At 35.4% G+C, this 15815-nt stretch overlaps 1 protein-coding gene across 1 annotated transcript in view; it reads left to right on the top strand.

Annotated features, from left to right (window-relative positions):
* Window positions 1–15815, top strand: part of BRDT (bromodomain testis associated) — a 54218-nt gene that overhangs the window by 7094 nt on the left and 31309 nt on the right. Inside the window, 7 exon segments of the mRNA XM_045547541.1 lie at window positions 2433–2672; window positions 3221–3358; window positions 4805–4919; window positions 10951–11114; window positions 11733–12086; window positions 14408–14536; window positions 15438–15626. Of these exon segments, the coding sequence (XP_045403497.1) occupies window positions 2484–2672; window positions 3221–3358; window positions 4805–4919; window positions 10951–11114; window positions 11733–12086; window positions 14408–14536; window positions 15438–15626 (1278 nt within the window). The 5' untranslated portion in view covers window positions 2433–2483.

Below are 15815 nucleotides of genomic sequence, written 5' to 3'. Positions count from 1 at the left end.
CAAGCATATAGCAGCATTGTTTGTCATGGTCAAAAGCAAGAAACAACCCCGAAGTCTCAATAGGAATGGAAAAATTATGGTATTACAATTCTACAGAATACTTTACAGCAATGAAAAAGAACAAACTACGTAGGGAATAACATGGATAAGTCACAAAAAAATGTTGGGGAAAAGAAGCCCAATAAAACATAATATGTAGTAAATAATACTATATATAAAGTTCAAAAATGGTCACAACTTGATCTGTGGTGATATAAGACAGCATAGTGGTTAACCTTTTTGGATGAGGGAGGGTGTAGTGATTGGGACACCCCAAAAGAAGGCTAGCTTTAAATACAAAGCCAAGATAGGAACCAGTTTGGTTGTGCCAACCTAGAATATCTCCATCTTTGTTCTTAATGATTTTTATTTGTTTTTAATTTTTATGTTTTTAGAGACAGGATCTCACTCTGCTGCCTAGGCTAGAATACAGTAGCATGATCACAGCTCACTGTAGCCTCAAACTCGTGGGCTTAAGTGATAATCCTGCCTTAGCCTCCCAAGTAGCTGGAAATACAGGCATGGACAGCTATGCTCAGCTAATTTTAAAATGTTTTGTATATATAGAGTCTTGCCATGTTGGCCAGGCTGGTCTCAAAATCCTGGCCTCAAGTGATTCTGCCACCTTGGCCTCCTAAAGTGTTGGGATTACAAGTGTGAGCCAGTGCACCTGCCCTTCATGACTTTTAAGTGTTCTATTTCATATATTTATAACATGAGAAAGGCAAAATCATGAGATGAAATAAATTACAAGGTTGATAACCACCTCCAAGTTAATTTAATGCAGTGGTACTCAATCTTGTCTATACATCAGAAACACCAGGTAACCTTTAGAAAACCAACATAACTGATTCCCAAGCCCTGACTCTAGACATTGGGAGATAATTTTAGAATTTTTAAGAAGATCCATAGCACCTCATACCTAGTAGGACAGCTACTGTTAAAACAAAACCAAAATAACTGTTGGCAAGGATGTGGGGAAATTGGAGCCCTTGTACACTGTTGGTGGGAATGTGAGGCTATAGAAAACAGGCTGGGGTTCCTCAAAAAATTAGAAGTACAATTGCCATATGATCTAGCAATTCCACTTCTACGCTTGTGGGTATATTTATCCAAAAGAACTGAAAGCAGAGTCTTGGTATATTTGTAAACCTGTTTATAGCAGACATTCACAATAACCAAGAGGTGTAAGCAACCCAAGTGACATCAGTGGGTGAATGGATAAACAAAATGTGATACACACAAAAGAGAATATTATCTAGCCTTGAAAAGGAAGGAAATCCTGACATGATATGACATGGATGAATCTTGAGGACTTTATAGTAAGTAAAGTAAGCAATCACACGCACAAAAATCCTATGTGATTCCACTTATATGAAGTATCTTTTTTATATATTTTTTTCTTTTACCCCCAAATCATGGCTTATTGAAGACTTATATGAAGTATCTAGAGTGGTCAAATTAACAGAAACAGAAAGCCAAACGGTGGTTTCCAGGTACTGGTGGGAGCAAAGAAAGAGAAGTTGTTTAATGGGTATAGAATTTCAGCTTGCAAGATGAAAAAGTACGGGGATTGCTTTCACAAAAAACATGAATGTAGTTTACTGAACTGTACACTTAAAAATGCTTAAGATGGTGGATTTTGTTGTGTATTTTGCCACAATTTAAAAAGATCCACAAGTGATTAATATGCCACAAGAGTTGAAAAGTGATACTGCCTTAATACAAACAAAGATATACTGGCTAAGTGTTAACACTGGTCTCTAAGAACGGACAAACCATACTCATTTTGCTGACGTACTTGAGGTATTGTGTGCAAATTGGTAGTACCTTTGTTTTTTTACCCTTAAAGTGATAATGCTGTCTAGAAATATTAGATACTGTCTTTCTGAAATACCCATGAAACTTAAAAGTATTTTATTTTAGATGTAGCATCTAATGTATGGGCCAAAGAACAGCATTTTAACACTTAAGGAGTTTTTCTTTCTAATAAGTTACATTTTAAAATAAATCACTTTATTCAAATTAGCTAGAGAAATCTTTTACTCTGCTTTTCTCCTGTCATTGAATTAACAGTTGTAGAATGCCTATATACTAATAATATCTTTAACATTCCCTGTTAATTCTTTTTCCCAGCAATTCATAGACTTTTCCTGGTAAGACCTCAATTTGTGTTTTTGAAAGGCTGAAAGACTGAAATGGTGAATAGTTTAAACCATCCAAGACTAAGGCATACATAATGAAACAGCTTTTACTACTTGTATAGAAAAAGGTTCGTCTTTGTTTAAAAATTGGTTCATTTATCATTTGGCTCCCCCCTACCCATCACAATGTGCTTTAACATACAGTATCTGTTAAAGTGCTTCTAAGGTACTCAGTTTTTTCTTTTTCAGGGCATGTACTTGTAGACAGCATTGGAGTATCTGGACTTAAAGCAGTTAAGAATGTCTCTGCCAAGTCGACAAACAGCTATTGTTAACCCTCCTCCACCAGAGTATATAAATACTAAGAAAAATGGGCGATTGACAAATCAATTGCAGTATCTACAAAAAGTTGTCCTCAAGGCTTTATGGAAGCATAGTTTTTCTTGGCCTTTTCAGCATCCTGTGGATGCTGTGAAACTAAAGTTGCCTGTAAGTATGTCTTCATGATAATGTTAGTTTAAAAAAAGAAAGATCCTATAAAACTCTCTGTAAAAAAGTCTTTAATATTATAAAATGTATTTAATTTAATAACATCACAAACAAAGATGATTTATTTAGCACCACTGAAGACTATCCCAATGGGTACTTTTCCCCCTAAAAAAGCTTATTTTTCTGAGCATTGACATTCTTTTAACAGTTTGTGATAAATGATAGTACACATTTTGTTGTTATAGCATATGTCACTAGATCTTTTGATGTGGGGTTATCATGAATGTCACCTTCTCTATGAAGTCTGTCTTGACACTCCCTGGCAGACTCAGTTGTATGATGTACAGAATTCAAATTTAAATCTTATGTTAGGAATTTTTAGCCATTTGGTAATGGAATGGTTGAGTAATTTGTAAATAGTAAACCATGAAGCTGGGATTTTACTCCGGATTTGTCAGAGAGACAGATTTCTTATTAAATTTCTTTGTGTACCAGTGGTTGTAGTGTATTAATTCTTACTAACATTTAGACTTTCTTCAAAACCATAGGATTATTATACCATTATAAAAAACCCAATGGATTTAAATACAATTAAGAAGCGCTTGGAGAATAAATATTATGTGAAGGCTTCAGAATGTATAGAAGATTTCAATACAATGTTCTCAAATTGTTATTTATACAACAAGGTATGTAAGCCTTATGTTATACTTTAAAATTCTTTACTATTATGTATAAGAGAGATAAGTATAAAAATCATGTGCTGATTTCAAATTTCAAGTCTTGATTTGGGATATTTTACATATTTTTAAGGATAATGTTTATTCACTGGATTTCATAATTTTCACACATCAGTATTCACAGTATGGATCCCTGGCCATAACCTAAGAAGCTAAATAAATTTCATACTTCTAGACTTCACAACAAGTTGATTTAAAGATCACACACATTCTTTGTTCTATTCTAGTAGCAGTACTTGCTTGCATTTGTATATTGTGGTTGTTTGTTTGGTTTGGTTTTTTTTTTTTTTTTTTTTTTTAGAGACAGGGTCTAGCTCTGTCCCTTAGGCTGGAGTGCAGTACATAAACATAGGTCACTGTAACCTAAAACTCCTGGGCTCAAGTGATCCTCCCACCTCAGCCTCCTGAGTAGCTGGGAATACAGGTGCCTGCCACCATACCCAACTAATTTTTGTATTTTTTGTAGAGACAAGGTCTTGCTATGTTGCCCAAGCCAGTTTCAAACTCCTGGATCCGAGCAGTCCTCCCCTCTTGGCCTCCCAAAGTGCTGAGATTACAGGCTTGAGCCACCACGCCCAGCTGCATTTGTGTTAATGCATATGGTTTATGTGTGGACATTTTGAACTTAATGTTCACATTTGCTCTCACTCATATAATTGGATTTGTATATTTGGTTTTTCCTCCATATAGTATTCCTATTTCCTATGGTACTGTATCCTTTTCAAACTGTTCTAGAGTATTTAAATATTTTAAAGCTTATATTTCGTGTAAATATTTTAAAGCTTATATTCCATGTAAATATGAGAAATCTAAGTATCTGGCATTTACTTTATTCAAAATCACTAGTGACACTGAAATGTAATAGAAATTTTGATCTGGTCCTCCAGGTAAGTATCAATGTCACCTTATGTATAAAAGATTTTAAACTATTAGCCACTGTGAATTTTTTTTTTAAGAGACAAAGTCTCACTATGTTGCCCAGGCTAGACTCAAACTCTTGGGCTCAAGCGATCCTCCTGCCTCAGTCTCCTGAGTAGCCAGGAGTACAGGTGTGCACCACTGCACCCGACTCCAATGTGAATTTTTAAAAAATCAGTACCGTAGTAATCAGTCAGTACCATTTCATTTTAATTTAACAATTCCAAAGGGTCTTTTCACATTTAACATTTTTAAATGAAGTTCAATTTTCCTGAGCTACCTAACTTAGAAATAAAAGTTGAAGGGGTAGGGTGCTAGAATTTAAAATGTGAGTTGCCTCATTATTTTCTAAACTTAATTTAGAAGAGGTAAGTACTGTTAGGAGTACTATGTCACTTCCTTCCATAAGGTGGCCTGAATTTTCAGTACAGTGACCATACTGTGTATATCCTTATGGTATATTTAATATTTTTCTAGCCTGGAGATGACATTGTTCTTATGGCACAAGCTTTAGAGAAGTTGTTTATGCAGAAATTATCTCAGATGCCACAAGAAGAGCAAGTTGTGGGTGGTAAGGAAAGAATAAAGAAAAGTAAGCCGGGAGGTAAAGAGTTTATGTTTTCTCTCTTTCTCTCATTTTCTCTCCCCTTCTTTCCCCACTCCTTCTCCCTCTTTCCCTCCATCTGTCTGTTTCCCTACCCCCCACCCTCCTCTCTCTCTCTCTTTCTTTCTCATGTGTACATACGTGTGTATGTGTAATGACCGGAAGTAAATATAAAATCCCTCAAAGGGGACAGACATCTGGAAGTCCTTCTACATCCTATTCTATTGTTACCAATTTCCATTTAGGCAATCTGCTGAACCTTGATCACAAGGGTGAGTATCATGCAAGAATAAGTAGGATTGCATTGATTATGGCCTTGGAGCCAGGTTTCCTGCAACTTAGTGTCATTCACATTGTAGGGACCCAATAAACAGAGCTGTTATTACTATTTTCAGTGGATGTTGTATCTGTGCTGTAATGATACGAAGGCCCAATTCACAGTGCTCTCTACTAAAAAAATCACATAGCTAGCTGAAAGTGAAATGTTAACCATTGGATTTGAATATTGTCTTTTTTTCTAATTTTTTTCTTAACTCACTCACAAAGCTTTAGGAAACATCTTTACAGCTAACAATCATATCATTTAAATATGAAGTTACAAAATTAATCTTAAGTATTCAAATGGATTTATTGTAGAGGTTAACCAAGAATGTCATAAATATTGTTTTATCTTTGTGTCACTCAAGCTGTGTAATCTTTGTTAAGTTCCTTAATCATTCCATGTTCATTTTCCTATCTATGTTATTAGGAAAATATTTATCTTTCATGGTTATAAATGTTTGTAAAGTATATAGTTAAGTGATAGTATATAGGAGGCTTGTAGTGGGTTAATGATAGAGGTTTTTGTTGATAGTAATATGTACTTTTTCTTTATTGTTAATAGATCTTTAAGATGGGTCATGACTTACAGTTTGCTTCAACCAAATCTGTGAGATATTCACTGATTATTAAAGTTCTTATTTTATTCTTATTTTGGAAAAGTTAATCTTAAGTCTGACAATGTGAAACCTAGGCTTCCACAGGAGGATTAAAATAAGCCCTTGTAGGGTAGATAACACATACATCAGTATGGTATTTAAATTGTTAAACCTGAACTGGCAAAATGGGAATGTTAAAAAAAAAAGTAAATTGTTAAACCAACGTGCTAATTATTGCTGATTTAAGTTTATTATCTCTAGCAAGGTAAAAATTACTGATCTTCAGAATGCTCGCATTTTTAAAAAACAGTGTTTAATAACACTTTCCTGTAGCTGCTTGTTTCAGATGCTCAGAGCATAAGTTTCTCTCAGACAAAAGTTCTTTGATTTTGTTTCTCTGTCAGTACATATTTAGATATTTGTCACATAAGGCACATTTTGTGGGGCTACAAAGAAGTATGATCACCCTAACCCTCAAGCTATAAATTTACATTTTTAGTTAGAAATAAAATAAAAAATTATGACAGTGCATTATACATGTAGTATGTCCGTATGGTTCCAAAGAGTGAGAAATTGGTTTGTCCTAGAAAAGTTGGGAAAGGCTTTAAAGGTGAGAAAACTTCTGTTTGGCCTTGCAGGATAGGTAGGATTTAGCTTCATGCCAGAGTCATGTCTTTTTTATACACAGTGGTAGGAAAATTGTTGTATAATAGTAACTAGTCTAAAATCATTTGGCTACTTACATGTTGATAATTTATGGCAAAGAAAATTTAGTACCTGAACTTGAATTGATGTTGATTTATTAATTGGACATATACTTGAGTGCTTATTATATGACAGAACACGTTCTAAGCTCTTAGGATATATCAATGAACAAAACAAAAACTTTGCCTTCTTGGAGTTCACATTCTAGTAAGAAGAAAGAGACCAACAAACAATAGGTTCAATCTCCATTGAACCAATGAGAAGTTAAGATTTGGAAGAAGAACATTCCAGGCAGAGGAATCTTCTAGTGCAAAAGCATATAACAAGATCCTTTCCTCCCCTATCACTTTGGGCCAATGCCTTCTTTTATGTGACTGGATCGTGTCAGCTCAAGAATTGTATTTCTTTGGTTATCTATCCCCTTTGTTTCTTGCATCATTAATCTGTCCTTCTTTGTGAGGTTAGTCTCATTACTCTATAAACTTGCTTTAGTATGTCATTTTTAAAATATTCCTTACACAGCCAGGATATAAAAGATTTCTCAGACTGACCCATGGGAATTCTGAGCCACTGAATTGAATGATAAAATGAGTGTTTTCAAAAAAAGGAAAGAAAAATTAATTCTTAAAAAAAAAAAATCTTTCTTTACCCATATCCTTCTTCCAGACACTGTTCCATTTCTTTGATTTCTTTCTGTATACTCATACTCATCTCAGTATAGGTTCCAGCTTTACTGCACCACCAAAAACGTTCTTGTCAGTCAGGGTCACTTCTTGTCTTCCTGTTGCAAAATTTAATTGATATTTTTTCGGTTCTCATTTTACTTCATCTCTGTTAGTATTATTTGCTTTAGAAGGCTATGTGTCTTTCTTGAAATGCTTTTATTTCTTGGTGCACACACTAATCATGTAGGCTTACTTCCCATTCTGTAGTCCTTGGCCATATCATCCTCTTCTACTAAATCTCTAAATATTGGTTTGGTTTTTGTTTTTTGCCTTTCTTTAGGGCTTGATATTAGATATTATTTTATTAAATTCCATCTGTGTTATTAATCTCCAAATTTATGTCTCTAATATAGTTTTCTCTGAGCAACAACTTATTCAAGCCATTCAACATCTCCACTTGTCTTACACACATCTCACACTTATGCTCACAGTTAAACACTGATCTTCCCAATAACAGAAAATGACACACACACACACACACACACACACACACACACACACACACAGTTATTCAAGCCAGAAACCTAGATGTTATCCTTGATTCCTTCCTTGCTTTAATATTTCTCACACATTCTGTTCATTAGTAAGTCGTTTGGATTGAACCTCCAAATTTCTCTTGCAGCTATCCTAGTCCAAGCTACAGTTTCCTTACTCCTAGTTATCTTGATTATGATGCCTGGTTTATTTTCTACACAATAGCAAAAGTGATCTTTCAAAAACAAACTAGAATGTGTCATTTACCTGGTTAAAACCTGTCTTTGGCTTCCCATGGAAGAATAAAATCTAAATTTCATACTGTGGCCCTTTGTGATCTGGTCCTTGCCCAATTTTCCATTCTCACCCTGAGCTATTTTCCTCTCACTAAGATTTTTCCCACTGGTTGTCTTGGAATACATTTTTTACTGCCACCTTCTCTCCACTCTATACCCAGTTCCCCTGCCTGGCTGCTTCTTACCTTTATGGTGACATCTTAACTGTCACCTTTCAAGAGGCCTTCCTTGGCTACCTTCTCCATAGTAGGCTCCTGCCATAATTTAGTCAGCACCCTATTTATTTCCTTCCTAACACTTAGCATTACTTGTACTCAATTTGATTGCTTATTTTTTGGTCTGTTTTTTCTACTAGACGGTAAGCTCCACAAGGGCAGAGACTATGGCTGTCATGTTCATTATTGTGCCCCAGCACCTAAAATGGTACCTAACATATAATAGGCATGCAATAAATGTTCATTATCTTCCTCTTAGGTACCAAATACTGAGTATGGCACAAGCAATATAGTGTAATCAAAACAAAGTCCCCTTACCCTCAGAGTTTTTTATTCTAGTGAGGGATATAGGCAATATTAAGTAAATATAAGGCTGGGCGTGGTGGCTCATGCCTATAATCCTAGCACTCTGGAAAACCGAGGCAGGAGGATGGCTTGAGCTCAGGGGTTCAAGACCAGCCTAAGCAAGTGAGACCCCATCTGTACTAAAAATAGAAAAAAATTAGCTGGGCGTGGTAGCATGCACCTATAGTCCCAGCTACTTGGGAGGCTGAGGCAGGAGGATCACTTGAGCCTAGGAGTTTGAGTTTGCAGGGAGCTGTGATGATGCCACTGCACTCTAGCCTGGGTGACAGAGCGAGACTCTGTCTCCAAAAAATAAAAAATAAAAACAATAAGTAAATATAAGTATTTCTCACTATACATATCTATGTAGCTCCTGAGTTCAAAGAGCAATAGTTGGACTATCAAAGGATGTGACATTATCTGAATGTATTTTATTCCTAAGATTTAGTGAGTAATGAGAACTCAAATATTGAGGAATATCGGCCCTATCTTAAAATACATTCAAATCTATTCAGTTTTTTATTTATTATTATTAATTTTTTAGAGATGGGGTCTCACACTGTCATCTAGGCTGGAGTGCAAGTGATGTGATCATAGCTCACTGCAGCCTCGAACTCCTGAGCTCAAGTGATCCTCCTGCCTCAGCCTTCCCAGTAGCTGGAACTACAGGCGTGCGCCTCCGCACCCAACTAATTTTTTAACTTTTTGTAGAGATGGGATCTTGCTTTGTTGCCCAGGTTGGTCTCAAACTTCTGGCCTTAAGTGGTCCTCCCACCTCAAACCCTGGATTAGCTGAGATTACAGGTGTGAGCCACCACACCCAGCTAAATACATTCAAATCTATTTAGTTCCTGAAGTTCCTGAGTTTGTTTAGCAAGAATTGGAGAGCCGGGGATGCCTATATGTTGTATATCAAATGTGTTAATGACATGTAAAAAATAAAGCAGAACAAGAGAGCTAGATAATGGGAAGGTCGGGTAGAGAGAGTTATTTTATACAGGTGATTTAGAGGGTGACATTTGAGTAAAGGCCTGAAGGAAATGTTGGAGTGAGATATAAGCATATCTTCTTTCAGACAAAGCAAATAGTCTGCTTCTGCTTACTAAATCTGAGAAGAGCAAGGCCAGTAGGCTAGAGTGAGAAAAGGGAGAAGGGAAGTAATAGGAATTGAAGTTGGAAGGAAGGCAGAGGTTGGGGGAAGAGGGCATGCAGAACATATACAGCCTGTGAGCCATTCTGAGGACTTTGGTTTTTAACTTAGAAGATTAGAAGCCATTGGAGGGGATTGAACAGAAGTGTCAGGATCTGATCTGAGTTTTCAAAGATCACTTTGGTTGCTATTTTAAGGACAGACTGTAAGGTGCAAAAGCAAAAGGAAGACCTGTTAGGATGTTATTACAGTAATCAAGTTGAAAACAGATGATGCCTTGGACCAGGGTGATTACCCCTTGTAAGAAGTGGTTGGATTCTGGATATGAAGATTGAGCTAACGGCGTTTGCTGGTGGATTGGATATTGGGTTAGAGAGACAGTGGAATTAAAGATGATTCTAAGGGTTTCGTCCTGAGCAATTATAATAGAAGAATGGAGTGCCTTGATGGAAGGATGGACTTTTGTAATAAGAGATTTCAGAGTGATGTGATCCAAATATCTTATAACATTCTCTGGTAACATACAGGGCAGAAAAATATGCACAGTTGTTCCTATGGCAGAACTGTCTGAGGACGTATTGATAAGAGAATCATATTCAGATCTTTTGTTCTGTGAATGATCTGTAACAATTGTGAGGTCCTTGGATATTTATGCAGAGCATCTGGAAGACCTCACACAGTACTATAGGGTTTGTTTCCAGGGTATCGGAAATTTTTGCTCGTGTTCACAGCTACCTGAACCTAACCACAGAGCTCTATTATTAGTCTTAGTTTAAGCTAGCCACCTTGTTGAATAAAATTGATAAACATGCCATTAATAGTAAGTTTTGAAGTCTCCATTATAATAAGACATGTACTGCAATTTATCACAAAGTATCAAATATGAATATCAATGCTCAGAAACATAAGCTCTTTTTTTGGAAAAAAATTCTCATTGGGATAGTCTTTAGTGGTGCTAAATAAATCAAATGTCTATAAAATTAAATGTTTTATAATATTAAGAAAACTCTCCTATTATATCTAAATTGGTCTAACACTGTCAGCAACTGTGTGGGAGGATTTCAAAGGGGAATGAGAGTGTTTGTATTGCTAAAAAGCTGACCTAAATGAATTAAAATAGAATACTAAGAGTGAAAATGGTGTTTTATACTGTACTCACTCAAATATTTGACTCTGGTTCATACTTTACTAGGCACTCAACAGAATGAAGTGGTTTCTTCCATTAAAGAAAAACCATCCCCCAAAGCAACAGAGAAAGTATTTAAGCAGCAAGCAATTACTCCTGAGGCATATGTTTCTCCCTTAAACATGGCACAAGGAGCTCCACTCAACTCTAGCTCCCAAACTATGGCCCAAGTAAGTTACTGCAGTTTTAAAATGATTGGTTTCTTAAATATTTCAACATAACTTTGGATGTTGTGGTGTCTATACTTTTTTCCAGTTGATATGAAAATTGGTCTTCAACATGTAGCAATCTTAAGTCACACTATTTCTGCCTCTCTATACATTTTGTGAACAGAGACCTAGAAGACTAGCCAAATTTTAGAGGTTTCTTAGATTCTTAGTAGAATTTGAACTGTTTTAGAACCATGATAGTATTAACAATCAGAAGTTGTCTACCTGCATATTTTTCTTTTTAAAATTATATACTCTAGCTGATTTTAGGTATTCAGAAACTTTTTTCGGTGTAACCATGACTTTGCTTTTCTGCCTTTCGTTCATCTGAAGCGTTTGCAAGACATGCTTGGGGTGTGAGTAGAAAATTTTATTTATTTTACCTATAAAAGAAAATTAACCTTTCCTAATGTTTAATACATGGATTGAAACAGTATGTGTAAATTATCTATACAAAGACTTTTGGCACCAGTAATCATTCCATTTTTCTAGCTTATAAGAATAATGATCAAAATAATTGAAAAATATTTCTCTGAATATCACCTTAATGTAGTTTTTTGTTGAATTGTTCTGTTTTAGGTTACAAGGGGTGTGAAGAGGAAAGCAGACACAACAACTCCTACAACTGCAGTAGTTAAAACAAATAGTGAATCTTCTCCAACACTCACAGAAAATAAATCAGTGAGAAATCCCCCTATAAAAGAAAATGTGCTGAAGAATGTTTTGCCAGATTCTCAACAACAATATAAAGGTGTAAAGACTGTTAAAGTAACTGAACAATTAAGGCACTGTAGTGAGATTCTTAAAGAAATGCTTGCAAAGAAACATTTCTCATATGCATGGCCCTTTTATAATCCTGTTGATGTTAATGCTTTGGGACTCCATAACTACTATGACATTGTCAAAAATCCAATGGATCTTGGAACTATTAAGGTAAATTTTTCCTTGATAGGAGGAACTTCTCTTCTTTACAATTCATTGCAAAGAAATTTTAAAAGCCAGAAAAAGATGAAGGAAATTAAAATCACCAGTCATACTATTTGGAGTTAATCACTGGAACATTTTAAAATATATCTTTTCATTTTTTTCTACTTAAACACATCTACAGTTCTACACTATAATATTTGAGTTACAGTATGTAATAGAATCTGTACCCAATATTTTCACTTACTGTGTTATGGACATTTTCATGTTATATATTCTTCAGAACTATTTTTAATAATTGTGTACTTCTAGTGTTTGAGGGGATTTTTTTGTTTGTTTGTTTTGATAAGGCATTTGTGTAGTTTCTGACTCTCTTCTTGCCTTTTTTTTTTTTTTTTTAGTTGTCTGGATTGATGTTTTCTTTGTTGCTGATTTGCAAGCTTTAAATTATTGGAAAAATTTAACTGTTATGTATATTAATTTTAAGGATAACTACTAAAAGAATAGAACTATAACATCTACAGAATTTTTTTTTGAGACAGGGTCTTGCTCTGTCTCTCAGACTGGAATGTAGTGGTGCAATCATAGCTCACTGCAGCCTGCAACTCCTAGGCTCAAGCAATTCTCCTGCCTCAGTTGAATTTTTCTATTTTTTGTAGAGATGGGGTCTTGCTGTGTTGCCCAGGCTGGTCTCTAACTCCTGATCTCAAGGAGTCTTCCTGCCTCTGCCTTCCAAAGTATTGGTATTACAAGATGTGAGCTCCCAAGCCCCAGTCGCTTTCTTTTTTCTTTTTTTTTTTTGGAGATAGGGTCTCACTATATTGCCCAGGCGGTAACTCCTAGGCTGAAGTAATCCTCCTACCTCTGTCTTCCAAGTACTTGGGATTACAGTCATGAGCCAACACTCCTGGCCCTATTTATTATTGTTGAGATATTTAATTCTGACTATAGAATTATGGCTATGGAATTCTAGAATGACAAGTATTTTCCCTCAGCATTTGGAAGATATATTCTGGCATCTATTGTTGCTGAAAAGATATCTTCTGTCAGTCTACTTCTCATCCCTTTGTAAGCAATCTGTCTTTCCTGTGTTTTTCTTGTACACTTAATTTTATTCATCTTGTTTGGAAATTAGCGCTTTCAATCTGAAGAATCATGTCTTAAGTTCTGAAAAAAAGGTTAACCTTATTATTGTCTCTTCAAAATACTGCTTTTCTACTTTTCCCTGATTAAGATTCAGGAGTCATGAAACATTACCTGAAATGAGCTGAGTCTTAAAGGATAAATAAGACATGGTAAGTCATAGGATATTCCAGGGAGAGGGAATAATTTGTAGGACAGCCTTGAGGTGTAGAGGACATAGTTAGAATACTATATTTTGGCCAACTTGAAACACATGAAGAATATGAAGGAATGACTGGGGGAAAATGAGGATAGAAGGAAATCTAGGTCTTCAATAAGAAAGACATCATAAAGAGGCCAAGAGTTGCCATTAAACATGAAAATAATTTACTCATTTTACTTTCATGTTTTCTCTAGCAGCAATGTGTAAACTGATTAGGATGTTATTGTTATAGATTCCAAGGACTAGGAGATGGTGACTTTAATTTAATTCTCTGAAATCATTCTCAATTGCCAATGATATGATTGGTACAAAATTATGTTTCCTGTTTTTGTTTTGCATTTCTTTAATTAAAAATGAGATCTGGCTTGTTGCAATTGTTTATTGACCTTTTGTATTTGTTTGTGAATTGTCCAATAATTTACATGTGTTTTGCTCAATAATGGAATTTTCTTGTTAGTTTGTTTTTCTTTTTATAGAAGCTTCCTAACTGGCTACTCTACATCTTACACTTCTATCTATCTTACATGCAGCCATCTAAAAATGTAACTGATGTTCATATCACTCTTCTGTTTTTAATGTCTTTCATTTCCAGGAGAATTTTAGTATAAACCTTTCATATAAATGTTCAAGGTTGGTTGGTTTAAGGAGATTATCTTTTCATTGCTTTCCTACTGTCAAACTTGCCTAATGAAGGTCATACGAAAACACTCTGTTTTGCTACTTTTGTTCCTGTTCTTCTCTTTATTTGGAATACCCTTTTTTCTTATCTCTGCTTGTCAGAATTCATTGGGTTTTTCCAAAGTCTGAAAAATATGAAACAAATGTAGCAGAATTTTAACATTTGTCAAATCTGAATGGTGTGTAACTTTTTGTTATTTTGTGTATTCATCTGTATTTCATAATATTGACAATTAAGATAGGTGCTCAAATAATTACTGAATCAAACTACATAGTTTATGAATCCTGTAGTTTTTCTTTAATTTAGGGGAAAATGGACAACCAAGAATATAAGGATGCATATGAATTTGCTGCAGATGTTAGATTAATGTTCATGAATTGCTACAAATACAATCCTCCGGATCATGAAGTTGTGACAATGGCAAAAATGCTTCAGGTGAGTTGTACTTGTTCTCTGAAAATGTTTTCCTCTGAACATAATTTAAAATTTTTAGTACCGTAACCCAAGAGGTAAAGAATAACACCCACACCCCTAAGTAGTACAAAACTGTTTAAAAATTTTGGGGGGGAGACAAAGACTCACTCTGTTGGACTAGAATGTAGTGGCATTATCATAATTCACTGCAACCTCAAAGTCCAGGGCTCAAGCATTATCCTCCTGCCTCAGCCTCCCTAGCAGCTGGAGCTACAGGCAGGCACTACCACACCTGGCTAATTTTTCTATTTTTTATAGAGACAAGGTCTCTGCCCTTGCCCAGACTGGTCTCGAACTCCTGGCCCCAAGCAATCCTCCTGCCTCGCTCGGCCTCCCAAAGTGCTAGGATTACAGGTGTGAGCCACTATACCCGAACTATAAATCATACTTTTAAAACTGTGACAGTTGTTTATTTTTTGAGTTATTACATTCTTTAGTAGAAGATCTTTTAACAAAGCCTCCCTGCATATAGAAGAAATTGGGGAAATATCACTAAAGTGGGGAGAGTAGATTCTGAGACAGGGTTGACTGGAGCCCATGTTCCACTGAAGGGACAGTCCATGGACTTTGGAGGCTGAGCCATTTGGAGGTAGAAGAATGATGCAACAACTACAGGGCCCTTGAAACAAGGTCCCTTATATAACTTGAGAGGTCTAGTTTGCCTGAAAAAATGGAAAAAGTTGCTAAGTTTGGCAAGCAGAGAAGCATGAGTCTTAATGTATTTCTTCTGATATATCTTAAAGTAAAAAAAAGAATTGTGGTCAAAATACAACATTTAAGTGTACTTTTTATTAAAAGTTGTCATTGTAGCATTAAATTTAAAAAATGCAGAAGGCCTTAATAGTCTAATTTTCCATTTTAGGATGTTTTTGAAATGCATTTTGCCAAGATCCCAGATGAACCCGTTGAGAGTATGCCCATATGTCACATCAAAACAGATCCCACAAAAACCACTGGTAGAGAAAGCAGTAGTGAAGCTTCCTCAGATGGTAACTCTTCCGATGATTCTGAAGATGAACGGGTGCAGCAACTTGCAAAGCTTCAAGAGCAGGTAGTTGATTGTATTGATACAAGTTTTGATAATCTTTCTTTGAGCTGCCAATCTATTATAAAATCCTTTTTGTAGATTTATAGCTGTTTAAATTTAGATCACTTAGCAACTGTGGCTTTATTTACTTATGACACTTTTGTAATGTTTAATAGTCTTTTCCTTCTCAAATATCTATATGTTGTAAAACTC

This window comes from Lemur catta, chromosome 3 (genome assembly GCF_020740605.2).
Source record: "Lemur catta isolate mLemCat1 chromosome 3, mLemCat1.pri, whole genome shotgun sequence".
NCBI classification, from domain to species: Eukaryota; Metazoa; Chordata; class Mammalia; order Primates; family Lemuridae; genus Lemur; species Lemur catta.
This window is presented reverse-complemented; position numbering and strand designations above follow the sequence as displayed.